The 14997-nt window shown below is 54.5% G+C and overlaps 1 protein-coding gene across 2 annotated transcripts in view; it reads left to right on the forward strand.

Annotated features, from left to right (window-relative positions):
• ITPKB (inositol-trisphosphate 3-kinase B) overlaps positions 1 to 14997 on the forward strand; it is an 87897-nt gene that overhangs the window by 19212 nt on the left and 53688 nt on the right. Inside the window, exon 3 of one of the 2 annotated variants that reach the window (XM_044267393.1) lies at positions 14292 to 14342. The exons of the other annotated variant lie outside the window; for it this stretch is intronic. Coding sequence (XP_044123328.1) covers positions 14292 to 14318 — 27 coding nt within the window. The 3' untranslated portion in view covers positions 14319 to 14342. Of the gene's footprint in view, positions 1 to 14291; positions 14343 to 14997 lie in introns of those variants that run through there. 2 annotated transcript variants of the gene reach the window in all.

Consider the following 14997-nt stretch of genomic DNA (forward strand, 5'->3'; position numbering starts at 1 on the left):
GGTTTGAGGTCAAATAAATAAAATGCATTATGGCTCTTGGGGAGTCGTTCATTCTGATTCAAGTCACTTCTACAGATAACATCACAGTTATAAAATTTATTTCCCGTGAACCTGCAGTCTTCCGGGGTGGAGTGTGTCGGTCTCATTTCTTAAATATTCTGGTTAACTGGGAGTTACTGTAAATTGCCTTCATCCTTTGCAGTGAACTAAAAGCTACTGGATGCCCAAGCCAGCAGAGGTTTTGCTAAGTGCACAGACGTTGTCTTCTAGGGACCAGGAAAAAGGTTTTATCCACGACTTGGAACCAGGCAGCTTTGAGGAAAGGATCAGCTCTTGACTCGAATAGTCCATGGACATGTACTGGGTGCTGGCTGAATCTGGGTTGTGGTGGCAGGTAGGGATCTGTGTGTGAGTGGAGGGTAGCTCCTGCCTCCTGGGAATCTTTTTTTTTTTTTTTTTTTAGATTTTTTTTTTAATTTATTTATCAGAGAGAGAGGGGGGTAGAGAGCGAGCACAGGCAGACAGAATGGCAGGCAGAGGCAGAGGGAGAAGCAGGCTCCCTGCTGAGCAAGGAGCCCGATGTGGGACTCGATCCCAGGACGCTGGGATCATAACCTGAGCCGAAGGCAGCTGCTCAACCAACTGAGCCACCCAGGCGTCCCCTGCCTTCTGGGAATCTTAGCTCGGGGAGGAGGCAGATTGCAACAGCTCACGTGGCGCTGAGCAATGGGTTAAGTAAATGTCGAAAATCACAGTGATAGAACAAGCAGGACCCAAACTCGGGCCTTTTAACTGTAACAAAGAGTTTCTCAAATGTGGCCTGTGGACATTTGGGACCAGACAGGTTTTGATTTGGGGGAGCTATTCTGCACACCATAGGGTGTTTAACGGCCTCCCTCAGCAGCAGCCTCTGCCCCTGATTGCAGTGACCAGAAATGTCTCCACTCATGGGCAGATCGTTGTGGGTCGAAAGCTGGGATTCTAGAGCTTGTCCCATAACAAGCAGTCTACACTGCCTACTAGGGCAGGTGCTGCAGGACCATGTCCCTGTGTGCAGAGGGGTGAGTCCAGCCAGGGTCCCCGTCCAGGGTCCTGCTGGAAAGAGAGGACAGAGGCCACTCTCTCCAGGGCTGCCAGGAAGAGAAATGGCAGAGAAGTTTCTATTTGTGTGGAATTCTGGTGGAGTTCACTGGGGCAGAGAAAGGGGAACTATCTCCGGAGGAGAAGGACCGACCCCTCCACAGGCACAAAAGTGGGACCGACAGGCAGTTTTACGGAATGGCAGATAGTTTGCTGTGGACCCTCTACTTCCCTCCTCTTGCTGTTTTCTCATTCCCTCCTTTCGAGCCATGAGCCGGTTTCCAGCAGCTAGAGATTTCTTCCAGTCACAGGTCTGTGTCGGTCAGGACAAGCAAGGCTCTGCTGCAGTAAGAAACAGCTCCACAGTCAGTGGTTGCCAACAGCAGGGGTTTACTTCTGGCTCATACTGCATGCCTAGTCCGGGTCAGCTGTGTCCTCACTCTGCTCACCAGGCTGACAGTGCAGCCCCTGTCCGGAGCAGTGCTGGTCACCATGGCAGAGAGAGTGAGAAGATGGGGATTCACATGCTGCCTCAGAGAGCTTCAGCTCAGAGAAGTGGCACATTTCTTCGGCTCATATTTCTTTCTTTCCTTTTTTTTTTTTAAGATTTTAATCATTTATTTGAGAGAGAGAAAGCATGATCTGGGGTGGGGGAGGCAGAGGGAGAAGCAAACTCCCCACTGAGCAGGGAGCCTAAGCAGGACTCGATCCCAGGACCCTGAGATCATGACCTGAGCCGAAGGCAGACACTTAACCAACTGAGCCACCCAGGTCCCCCCCTTCTGCTCATATTAAGTTGGGCAAGCAAGTGTTGTGTCCTCACCTAACCTGAAGGGTACAGGGGCGTCGAGTCCTACCATGTGTCCAGGAGAAGAGCTAGAAATATCTGGGGGACAGCCCTGATATCCCAAAGCCTGTACCTGAGCCATGGGAGTGTGGGCCACTTGCCCTGGCTCTGAGAGACTCCCAGCTTGGCTTCAAAGAATGAATGGCCTGTTGCCAGACTCAGTGACAAACTGCTGAGCGAAAAGAGGAAAGTGGACCATCAGGATTCCAAAACAGTTTGATTTTCCAAATAAGTCAAAGAGGTCCTCATGGGTTAGGACCAGGTCGGGAGCCCTCGTTCTTAGAGTTACATAGTTGGGCGTGGGAGAAAGTGTTCAAGTAAACAGGGCCTGGATGCAGTGGGCTGTGTCTGTAAGGAGGGAGTAGTGGATCAGGACATCCGTGGTTACTTAGATCCCAGGTGCTTTCCCTGGCTGTTACTGTAGGAAACAGAACGGCTTTCAACCCAAGCCAGGGGTTGAGCAGGATGGCGTCCTTCGTGAACCATAGATTTACGGGCTGTTTTGAGATAGTAGAACACACTGGGTGTGAGCAGACGTGACTGACGCCCTTCAGGATGCTTTCAGAAGGCCTGAACAAATTCCTTATAAAACCAGGAAGCGTCTTCCTCGTTGGAAACTCATTCAGACCGTGACTCGGTCCCAGGCCCTGGAGTGTGAAGATAGAGACAGAGCCTGGCTGTGGTGGATCTAAAATGGGATAAAACCGGAAACCTGTGGGAAGGACACAGGCCTTGACACCCCTTGATAGGGGGCACAGAGGTCTTAGAAAAATAGAACTAAAAATACCAGCTGTTGGCTATGTCCCTCCCCAGTGACCCGCTCTCTCCAAACCTGGTTTCCACTCAATTTCTGAACCGGTTTTCACCACGCTGTGTAGGGAGCTAGGGCAAGTGAGGTGGACAGAAGTGGGGGCGGGGGTGGGCACAAGCCTTGATTCAAAGGGAGACAAAATTAGGAAGCCACTGTCTGGGAATTGGGAGGTTAGGGCATTCCAGAGATGGGAGGAGCCTGGAGCAGCCAGCTGGGTCCAGAGTCTCCCCCATAGTGGGGGCTTGCTGGAGCGTGCACGTGGGTATGTGCAGAATTGTGTGTAGGGGGTGGGCCTAGATGTGGATGCCTGTGTCCCCCAGGGAAGGGCTGCGGTGAAAGGTATGCAGAGGACCTGCCTGTGGTTTTTGAACGCTGCCCAAAGCAGGTTGTGTGAGCTACCCCCTCCTCCGTTGGGGACCCCAGGGCACCCAGGATGCCTCGGCTCCCTGGCATTTTCCACACCCCCAGTCTGTACTGTTCTTCTCTCACTCTGAGGGTGGCAAAGCAATCTTGTCCTTCTAGAAGCTTCCAAAGGCTGAGCAGGACCGGGTAATGGAAGACTGGAAGGAGCCTGAACAGACAGGTGGGCTGAAGGGCACAGGTGATGGCTGAACACAGGGCCAGGGTAGCCAGAGTGAGGCCAGCTGTCCCTCCTCCTAAACCAGTGCTCCCCCCACCGAGACCACTGTCCCTTGCACACCTTTGCTTTTGCAGCTGCAAAATGAGCACACATCTTCAGCTGAGCAGGAACTGTTTGCAAATGTGCCCGCTCTGGGAATTTGTTTCCGTCAAGAAGGCCCCCAAGGTGGCATTGTGGCTCGGCTTCCTTCACCTTCTTTGCCCACTGCCCACTTTGCATGGGGCCGCCTCGAGCACTCGCCTGCCCTTCACTTCTCCTGGGGCTGGGACTGTGCCCGCGGCGGCTGGGAGAGCAGGGATGCGGACTGCTATGGACCTCACCAGGGCCCCCCAGGTCCCAGCATCAGGCTCTGAGAAGGGCTGCCTCCCAAGCCTTGCCCACCCCCCGGGGTGGCAGGAAGGTGGTTCACCCTGCTCTTACCCCAGGCTTTGAGGTCTCCGGAAGACACAGGTACTAAATATAAAACCACGACGACTATCTCACTCTTGCTACATTTCCACCCTGGCGGCTTACTGTACATCACCGCAGAAATTTCCTGAAGCCTTTCTCCCAGGCCCCTGGGGCCAGGCTGGGGGGCACTTGAGACTGAACACCCCCCCTACCCCAGGAAGGCCCGTTGCACGGCTTGCTTGGGAAGAGGGAGGGGCACTACTTTCTAGAAAAACACCACCCTCCCACGAGGAAACTCCCAGTAACTGATCTGGGGGGACAGAGTGGCCCCAGACTGCGGTGAAGCCCCACCTTCCTCTTCTGGCCTCTGGGCTGGGGTAGGAAGGGGGGTGTGGCAGAGACCCGGGTAGGTTCAGCTCCACGCTCGAAGAGAAGATGGACGGTAGTCCTGAAAGATTGCCGTTGGCACTTGTCGCCTCCCTGACAAGCGAAGGGAGGTCCCCATGGGTAGATCTCTGTGAAGCTTCAGTGTTTCTCACGCAGTTTTCCCAAGTAGGGCGTTGTTGGCATTTGGGGCAGGAGAGCTCCGTACTGGGGCTGCCCAGCACCTGTGCGTCATCACTGTGCCCCCCTCCCCGAACATCCAGACGCCCTCTCGGGCTGGGGCAGGCGGTTTCTGGTTAACAGCCATAGCAAGGAAGTCTTTACGTTGGCAGGATCTGGAGAGGATAGCAGGCAGAGTGGGGAGACCTGAAGGGGTGGGGGGGGGTAGGTAGGCGAGGTCAGACTGAGCAATGTCTTATACCTGGGACAGGGTGTTGGCCTGATTTTTTTATGCAACGGAGCACCACCATTTCACCGGAGAATGTTTTGGGCTGGTTTTGTTTCTTTCCTTCCTTTTCTCTCTTTTCCTTCCTTTCTTTCCTAATGAGCAAGGTCACATTTGGGCTGCTTCCCTGGTATGTGGCCAGCACAATGCGGGCCCCTCTTGTCCAGGGCCAAACCCTTGGGGTTTAATGCTGTGAGGTCACTGTCTTGAAATTATTTTTTTTTTTTAAAAAGATTCTTTTATTTATTTGTCAGAGAGAGAGAGTACACAAGCAGGGTGGGGAAGGAGCAGGGGCAGAGGGAGAAGCCGGCTCCCCACTGAGCAGGGAGCCCAATGTGGGACTCCATCCCAGGACCCAGAGATCATGACCTGAGCCAAAGGCAGACGCTTAACCCACTGAGCCACTCAGGCGTCCCTTGAAATTCTTAATAATTCTTTGAATGTGTGTTTCATAAATGAAGTCCAGTGGCACAGGGGAGCAGAAAGGAGGCCCCTGGGCTCGGGCCCCAGCTGGCCCAGCGGCTGCTGATGCCTCACCAGGGCCCCGGGTGAGAGGCGGTTTCTAGTTAACAGCCATAGCGAGAAAGTCTTTACATTGGCAGGATCTGGAGAGGATAGCAGGCAGAGTGGGGAGTCCCACAACTGAGCCACAAACTGAGCCTCCAGTCATTCCCGCTCCAGGTTTCCAGCGGGAAAGGGGAGATGCCCTGCCCCTGGCCAGGGTCCCGGATGGGATAAGGCCCCTGGGTCCCTTGAGGGTCTGCATTCACCCAGAAATATCAAATAGCAAAGGAGCAACACTATGAGGGTGAGGGAGAACTTGCGGAAGAGAGATTTCTATTTGACGGCCCCTCGCAGCCCTCTCGCCTGCTCTTTCCTGCAGTTCCACTCGGCCTGGAGCTCGTTCACACCTGCAGCGTCTGCTTAGTTTTCCCTGCCTCTCTGGACAGAACAAAGGCAAGAGACGGCAAGGGATCACCACAGGAGGGTCCCTTCTGTTCTGACAGCCCCAGCCTCAGCCGCCTTCCTGGCCACACTGTTAGCACAGCATCTTCTCCAGGAGCCTGTGAGCCAGTGGCCAGAGAGCGTCAGGGCTGGGAAATTTGTCCTTCCCGGGACTTGGTTGCATTTGGGGGCCGGTTGGTCATGAATCTTCCATAGCCGGTGAGCTGCTTCTTCACAGGTACTTGCTGTGGACCAGCTGAGGGCTGGGGCTGGTGCGGGGCAGGATGCCAGAAGAAGCCCAGACAGGACCATAAAGCAAGGTTCTAGGAAACGAGGCTGGGCTCTCAGGCAAGCTCCATTCAGGGGTTGTTGGTGAGCAGGAGGATAGTGCCATACAAGGCAGATGACACAGACCTTGTCCTTGGTCTGGGAGACCATGGAGAAAGACTGAGCCCAGTCGGGGGACAGGTGAGGGTGAGGGACCCCCAACCCCAGTGCCACGTTTTGTGGCTCGTGGACAGTCTTGGGGGCTTCACATGTAGACAGGGTAAGGTCAGGGTAACATCAGGTCTTCTGCTTCATCTAGGACCTTCTTGGGGGATGCTGGATGTCAGGAGCCACTATGCATGGTTCCTTAACCTCCCAGGGTCCCAGGGATGCCCACCGCCCCTTCTCAATTCCAGCATCAACCACTTCTTATTTATTGCTATCAAATGCATCCCAGCCCTTCTGACACATTGGAGACCCCAGGAGGCTATACAGGCCCAGGACAGCCTGGATGCCAAGGGGGCCTTTGTCCCTAGGCAGGTACCGGGCAGAGAGCGACAGCTGGAGCAGAAGCACAGAAGCCTCCCACGGGGGACACATTTGTACCCAGCAGGGCCTCATCATTCATCTGCAATTCAGACTCCCCCAGGTGTCCTGTGCTCTCCCCGACAGCCCACTCTGGAGGGCAGTTGTCACAGCCTTCATGAAATGGGGGACTCCAGAACTGGGAGTGCTGGGGGTTAGGAGGTACCCTATGAGGGGGCCAGATGTCTGGGGACCTGCGGCCCAGTGCTGTCACCGGCTCACCATACTGTCCAAGATCGTCCTTAGGCCAGTACACTGGGGACATACGGGGCCTTTCCTTCTTCCACTGCCCCTCAGCTGTCCCCCAGGATGGGACCTGATGATGGTCCTGGTAGAACCCGTGAGGCCCAGAGACTGGAGGGGCTCGCTTCAGACCCCCGCCTCATTTGTGAAGATGCACCCAGCTGCACAGAACAGAAAACTGCCACTCTGCCATCTTGAACAACAAAGCAAACATGTTATTACACCTTCATGAGTAAGTCCCAGCAGAGGTTTCCCCCTATCCCAGCGCTGTGTAATCCGGGGCTGCTCAGAGTCACTCAGGGGCCCATGTCCTTTGCCTCAGCTGCTCTTAGGATTGCAGGATGGCCGCCGCTGGTCTAGACCATGTGGACACTGGAGCATCCTGTGGAGGAAGAGGAGGGGATGGCCCTTCCTTGCATCTCAGCATCTTTCCCAGAGCATGCCCTGGCAGGCACCCCTGTATCACACGCTGTGCCCGAGTCAGCCTCAGGCAGGAGAATGACTCAAGACCATTAGCACTTAGCAGTAGCTCAGGACACACATTTTCTGAGTTCCCTTGGGGGAGATAGAGGTGCCCAAACAAAATCAGATCCCTCCCTCCATCCCCCTCCTTGTCCTAGAAAGGGCTGGCAGTTGCACTGATTTTTTTCCCCCCTCCGGTTTTTTTTTTTTTTTAAGATTTTATTTATTTGAGAGAGAGAGAGAGTGCAGAGGGAGAGGGAGAGAAGCAGACTCCCCCGCTGAGCAGGGAGCCCAAAGTGGGGCTCGATCCTAGGACCCTGGGACCACAAACTGAGCCAAAGGCAGATGCTTCACCAACTGAGCCCCCTGGGCACCCCAGCACCAAATTTTTACCATGTACTTATGTGTCAAGCACAGCTCTGAATGTTTTCTATGGATTACTTGTAGCTGCCCATTTTCAGAGGAGGCAAACGAGCATCCAGAAACTCGGTGACGTCTGATTCCCAAGCCGGGGCTTGAACCTCTGCTGCTGCAGTTACGTCCTCGAGCTCCAGGTTGCCATCGGCAGCCACTAGCATTTTCATAAACGTTACCTTTCTCTTCTCCCCATGGTTGCTTCCTTGGGAAGTGTTCCACTTGGGGATGTTGTCCTCAGTGCCCAAGAACAATGAGCAGCCGCCCCCTGGTGTCCCCGTCCTCCCCGGAAAGACAGGACCAACGACGGGCCCATACGCAAAGTCATTCCTCCAGCACCACAGGCTTTTCTCTGTATCTGCTGCTGTCTGATTGTCCCTTCGAGTTTGTGTAATTCTGGAGTTTTCAAGTGGGACTCTCCATGCTTCCTTGCAATGACAGCCTTTAATGATTCCTGTGTAAACTCCTGCTGCTTCCCACCGAGCCACTGCCCTCCGGTAGCGACGGCGTGAGTTGCTGGCGTTTTAATAGAGCAAGCTCTCGACGGCTGTTTACAAATATTTTTCTGTTCTGTGGTTTGCCCTTAATATCTTGCTTTATTGGTGGCTGTGTTTCCGTTCTGACTTAACTCTGATAGACCTTTTTTGCCCCTTGTGAAATTGGTCTTCATGATGCTTTCCTGAAAGTAGGGACACACTAGTCTTTGAGGGAGATGGTTTTGACTCCTGTTTCTTATGCAGCCAGCCTTTGGGATGGGTTCTTAGAGGACTGGACTGGGCCTTGCCCTCAGAAGGGGTTTTCTGAAAAACCTCTCTTTGAATTCCCAGGAAGCACCGGGCTGCAAGCAGGTGCCTGGCTGTCAGCTAGTGGGCTCGTGGCCACATCCAGCCACCCCCAGTCTCCTGGCCATCTGCACACCTTGGCAGCAGGGTAGCGACCGACACACCCAGGTCCTGAAAGCCAGACAGAGTGGCGGCTGGAAACTTCTTGGAATCCTTGTAATTAGTAAGGGAAAAGGCCTGTTGGCTCCTGTGGTGTCCTCCTCCTCCCACGGGCCCCAACCAACTTTAGAGATGACATATAATTTGCTCGGTCACCTGGAACCCTCCACGGAGCTTTCTGGGGCTCCTCTGTGAAACCCAAGAGCTAGACCACGTCAGTGGTTTTAAACCCCCTTCGGCTCTTGTGTCATTCTGGAAAGTGGTTGAGAGTGGTGTACCCTCCCCTCTAGAGAAATGCATACTTCACAGACCGTTCTGCGGGCTCTTTTAGGACATCTGTGGCTGAAAGCCCATCTCAACTCCAGCTACAGTCCGTAGGCTTAGAACCCAAAGACTTGCTGATCTCTGAGCTCCCTTTCAGCAAGCTGTAGAAAGTTTCCAGTCAAGAAACCTAGGGATGGAAACGGGGGAAAGGAAGCTACTGGTATTTACTTGGAGGAAACAGCTGTCCAGCCCCCAAAGGGTTTCACTATCAGGTATTTGTTATTTGTTAGCTGTTTGTTATTTTTCAGGGTTGAGTTTAACTTTGTGATAGTGTGTTGTATCCCTGAACCTGACTTTTTAAAATTGGCACCCCCTCTGAACTGAAACAATTGAAATCTTTCAGGTTTGTGGGGCGGGGAGGGTGGGGGTGGGGCGGGGGGAGGCTTATGAATGCTTTTTGACCTTGGAGTCACAGAAAGGGGGAGGTGGAACGTCTACCCAGACACCCCAGCCACTATCAGCCTTAGCCCTCAACTGCTGGGAACAAGAGAGAACAGGCCAGTAGGGTGATGTTTTGTGAGTGAATGCGTGCTCAGGAGTTGGAAGAGAGGGCGGAAAATCTCTTCTGGTTGATCAAAGTATTTTCCCAGCACTTCTGGGCTTGGTTAAGAGGCTTTGCTTCAATTCCGGGGACTTTTCAAATTCCTGAAATGATCTGTTTGAGAGGGAGTTGCAAAGGGCAGCTCAAAGATCTGTTCTCAGGGTCAAGAGAAACCTCACAGCCTTGTTTCAGAGTTGCTGGAGGGGAGATACCCGCAGTCTCCAGCATCAAGGCCAGCCCAGTCTCTTGGAATAGGGGTGGAGGCAGTCACAAATACAGGTCTTTCTGGTTGGAGGCCGGAGGGATGTGCGCATATAGGCACAGACGTGCTTCGGAATATTTGGATTTCACTCAGGAAGTTGACAGGACACTGAAGGCAGGGGGAGAGAATCAGAGTTGTAAACCCTAATTTTCTCTTTGTGAAATCTCTTCCCTCCCCTCTCACTGCCAGGTTTCTGTAAAAGGTGGGGTAAGAAGTAGAGGACTTCACTGCTCAATCTTCTATGAAATTTTGGACCGATTCTGCGGTTTGGAGAGTAACTGGGTGCAGGGAGCCTGGGGTCTGCTTTTACCATAGTGACTGGTGGTGTGCTGTTTCTCTGAACATGGAACACTTTGGACCAAGCAGGAGTCAGGCTGTGATTCTTTTTAAGAGCCCTGCAAACAGTCTTGCTTGGTAGCTCTCCTTCCCAACTCTTTTTTTTTTTTTCCTTCCCAACTCTTAAGTTGGATGAGGCGTTTGGGTCACAGTGCTGTCAAGGAGTCAACAACTTTAAGAAAATGTATTCCAACTCCAGGTTTCAAATGAAAATGTATTCCAACTCCAGGTTTCAAATGAAGTTCCAACTCAAGCTGTCCCGTGTGGCCTGCAAAGGCCGAGGCCCTCACACTGGCCTGGGCACTGTGCTGCTGACTATCCATCAGGGAATGTTTAAGTAGCCAACAGTCTCTGGAAAAAAAAAAAAAGGCTGGAGGTTAAGGTTGCCAGAAGGATGCACTGTTTTGTTTCAAGCCAGTGTGAACTCTCTCGGGGTCCTGTTGTTTGCCTCCAGGACATTTGTCACAGTCTTTCTGTTTGTTTCTCCAGAGTGACACAATGTTGCATTTCCCCACAAAACCTCTCAGGAAGACGAATTTCATTCACATTTTCATAATGACCCGGGGGAAAAAAAACTAGCAGGGGTTTTTTCCTCCAGCTTCACTCCTCTAAGGATATGGGCACCACTTGGACCAGTTCTGCTGGCTCTTGGGGTGTGGTTAGCCCAGATGACACAATGATGTTTAAAAGAGTTAACGTATGCGGAGTTAATAATTGGTCATTGGTCTCTTGGGGCACGCTGAACAGATTTTTCTGAGGTGCTTGTGCTGTTAATGTTTATTCTACTCATTGGTTTCCTGGCTCCATATTTTACACGGCGAAGAATGTTGACTTCAGCCTAAGCTGGGCTTCTCCCAAGATCATGGGGGGGGGGGGCGTTGGGACTGGCAGTGAGCAAGCCTTATTCCTGCCCCCCGCAACGCAAATCTGCAGCCCAAGGCCTTTGCAGGGCTTGTGTGACCCGAGAGACAGGATCAGGGTTGTGGGTGCGCAGCTCTGGCCTCACTGGGGCTCGCAGCAGCACCCACCACCCACGCAGCCTCGGGACTCGGAGGCACTGGTAAGGACTCGTTGAGTAATTCGGCCCACGTGGCCTGAAACGAGGGGGCTGCTAGCCCACTGTCGGTGGGGACGCCACAGACATCTGCACGGCACACTACAAACATTGCGAGGCGCCCCAGACCCCGGAGGGGGTGGTGGCCCGGCCTGTCACGTGATCGCGGCCGGCGGCCGGCCGGCCGGCCGTCACGTGACCGCGCGGGCGCGCGCCCCCGCCGCCGAGCATGCCGGGAGGCGGCGGCGCCGTGCCGGCTGGGCTTCCGCGCGTGGGCGGTGGGACGAGGGAGGGGCGGGGACCGCTCGGGTTGGAAGGCCCTGGGGTTGCTGGTTGGCCCGCGTACCCTGACTCCGGAATCCCCGACCCGCGGAGGGCTGCAGGGCCGCAGGCCGCTGCTCTGGGGCAGGGGCGGCGGTGTAGGCGGGGCCGGGGGCTCTTCGCGCACCTGCCCCCTACCCGGGACTGTCCCCTGAGTCTTCACGGCCGCTCCCCGTGGCTCAGATGTGCCCGCTCAGCCCTCGGCTCTTTGTCACACCTCAGTGTGGAAGTTGCTGAAACAGAGCATGTTTGGCTGCGGGATTTTACTGTCGTGGCATTAAACCACCTCTCGCAGGAACACGGCTGCTCAGCTTCTCCCTCCGCGGGGAGTGATTAGAAAGGATTAAGGTCGTTCCAGTCCTGGTCCCTTGAGACCCGGGGCCGGGGTAAGGGCCAGTCGCAGGAAAATGCGCCCCCGAAATGTGCTCCCCGTTGGCTGCAGTGACCCAGCCTCCCCGCGGCCCCCTGTCCAGTCTCCCCGAGGGCAGGGTCCCGCTCAGGGGGCTTTACCGCCGCCTGCCCAGGCCCCAGTGCAGCGCTTGGGTTTCTGGAGTCCGCTGATGGCCCTTGGGCTGTGGTCTCCGTGTGAGTGTGGCCGGCGACGCCAGGTATCCTGCCTGTTTGCGGGACGGATCGTGAGGCCCTAAGAAGAGCAAGGTGGTTCTGGGGGTGCCTCACTGTGGTGCAATAGGGGGCCCATCGCCTGGGTCTGTTTGGAAGTAGTTTCCCTGCTTAACGTACACAAGGTGCAGGTGTTCCTGTTTCCTTCTGCTCCCAGGTATTTTCTCTGGTGTTAGGGAAGTATTTCCCGCCTTTTCTGAGCCTCACTGGGTGTGCAGGGAGTGTTAGAGGAGAGGGGGGAGGAAGATTTCTGATAAAAGGAGCAGTTGGTGAGGTGAGTGGAAATGGCTATTTGGCACTGACTGTCCAACAGAGCTCAGGAGTGTTTCGGTGCTGATGCTGTGAGGTCGGGTGGCAGGGTTCGGTGGATTGTGACATTGAGCCCTGTTATCCCAACCTGGGGAGTCTGGGAGGGCCCCTGCGGTGAGCTTGTTTCAGGCCCAGCCAGCAGCGGGCTTTGGCAAGGCTCCGTAGCCCTACTAATCCTGGCCACGCGGATACTATACTGAGCGGGTCTTCTGCATCTGTGGAGCTTAAGACCTGAGGTCCTCGGAGAAAATGGGAAAAGTCAACTTTTTGAAGTAGAGCCACTGGCAAGACCATAGAGCATCCAGAGCCTGGTCGGAGTCCTCCTGTTGGGCTGGTCCTTTCTTGGCAGAAGTGATCCTTCTTCTAGCATCGAGAGTTGGGCAGATCTAGCAGGAAGCCTCGCAGGCCTGCACAGACTGGCTTCCGATCCAAGTGCCAAGAATGTATGAGGTTCTTGGAGGTGTGTTCACTTGAAGAATCAGCTGGGGCTTCTCGAGAAGGCTTATCCCCATTTATGTCCACAATCCTGGTTTCCAACTGCCCCGCTGCTCCGTGGTTTCCATCACTGTGTCTTCTCAAAGGTGTTGTATGCAACCCTGTGATGCCCTGTGTGATCTAAAAACCCCGGGGGAGGGGGCGCACCTGGGTGGGTCAGTGGGTTCCAACCTCTGCCTTGGGCTCAGGTCATGATCTCAGGGTCCTGGGATGGAGCCCCACATCGGGCTCTCTGCTCAGCAGGGAGTTTGCTTCCCACTCTCTCTGCCTCCTGCTTTGCCTACTTGTGATTTCTCTCTCTCTCTCTCTCATAAATAAATACAATCTTTAAAAAAAAAAATTTTAAAAACCCAGGGGCAGTGGGTAAGCTGCAGGTGACTAACCTAGGTCCAAAGAAAGACACAGACCTGTAGAGGATAGTGAATTTCTTCTGACGCCCCTCAGCTTCTCCTTTTGTGTTCGTTCTCGCTTGCTTGGCTGCTGTATGGGCCCCCTCTTTGCCCTGTGCAGAGGAGGTTGTGTTCAGTAGGCAAGGCAGGTTAGCCAATGGGAAGAAGCAGCAGGCTCTGTAGTCCGAGGCTGAGTTTCCATCCTGGCCTGGGCAGTTACTAATACCATTTTAGGCAAGATACTCATCTTCTGTGATAATCTGTCCTGACTTCGGTCTGTGTAAAGTGCCTCGCCCACATGGTAAGTGGTACTGATTGTTTTGTTTTTACACGAAGGAGGCTGTGCTGCACCAGGTGCCGTGGGGAGTCTCCCAGCAAGGGCATCTCTCAGAGCCGACAGATGAGAACGGCTACCTGTTGAGTGCCCATTACATGCTGGGCAGCATGCTAAGTGCTCAAACATTGTAACTTCTGCAGTCCTCACAAAGGCCTTGTGAGGGAAGCATTGTTCACGTAACTCTTCTGCAAGTGAGGAAACAGAGGCAGGTTAAGTAGCTTCTCAAGTGTGAGAAAATTCTAGAATGTGAACATAGGCCACCTGGCGCCAGAGTCTGGGCCCTTAAGTGCTGTGTCCTCCTGTGCCTCCTAAGGCAGACTCTTAGATTCTGGAGTGGACGTCATCAGTGGTGCACAAGGGCCCTGGCGGCACCGGGAACCTCAGGTCCTGTTCCCAGGGTCCTGTTGTGCCCTCCTGTCACTCTGACCAGGACACTGCTCAACAGATGCCCCCTTGGGTACATGCCCTTTGGCTGACACTTTCCTGCCCTCCTGGTCTCATGGGTCCTTACTGTCGGCATGTTAGAAAGCCAAGGATGGGGGTGACTGGGGGGCTCAGGCGGTGAAGCGTCTGCCTTTGGCTCAGGTCATGATCAGGATTCTGGGATTGAGTTCTGCGGCCTGCTTCCCCCTCTCCCTCTGCTCCCCCTTGCTCATTCTCTCTCTCTCTCTCTCTCTCTCTCTCTCTCTCTCAAATAAAATCTTTTTAAAAAGAAGAAAGCCAAGGCTGTTCCTTATAGGGGATGGTGGGAGGGAGAGGAGGCCGAAGGGCCGTGCCGAGGTCACGGAGCCGGAGGAGACCAGGAGGCAGTGCTCCTGGCCATCTGCTCTTCCCTACGCCTTCCCCAGTGCAGCTTCCGGATGACTCCAGATTGATGCTGGCTTTCCAGCTTTTCCCTGAGCTGCCAAACTCAGACTTCTTCATCAAGTAAGGGCGACAGGCTGGATGAGGCAGCAGCCCGGGGCTCTGGCTGCAGACTGTCAGCAGATGAGTGAGTCCTGAGTCAGCTGAACGGAGCAGAAGCCAGGTCCGGAGCTGAGCGGTGAAAGCCTGCCTCATCGGGGATGCTGCTTTCCAGAACCGCCTGCCGATGATGCTCTTCCTCTTCCTGCTCTGACCTCAGTCAGCGGCTCCTTCGCATTGGGCTGGACCTCCCGGAGGAAGAGTCTTGCTTTGCCATTCTTCTCCAGCTGCTGGTGGATTGGTAATGACCCATTCACCTGTGAGGGAGCAGTGCCTGTCCCCTAGGCCTCTTGTCCTTTCCAGGCGAGTTCTAGCTGGGCCCTGCTCTGAGTCCAGGAGAGGCAGAAGGAAATGCAGAGGTATGCACCTTCCCACCTGGCGGTCCTGCCAGGATGAGCCCACGTGCATTTAGCGGAGGCTCTCGACCCCTGTGCCCTGGGCTCCCGGGTCAGCTGTGTTCACTCCAGAAAGGAGCTGTAACTGCTTTAGGGGCCCTAAGGAGCCCGGGACCTTTCTCAGCTTTTGCATCAGCCAAGATGTCCCAGCTGCCCACCATAAGCCAGCACCGTGCTGGGGGCTCTGGCTGGTGGG

The sequence above is a fragment of the Neovison vison genome, chromosome 10 (genome assembly GCF_020171115.1).
Source record: "Neovison vison isolate M4711 chromosome 10, ASM_NN_V1, whole genome shotgun sequence".
Taxonomy (NCBI): Eukaryota; Metazoa; Chordata; class Mammalia; order Carnivora; family Mustelidae; genus Neogale; species Neogale vison.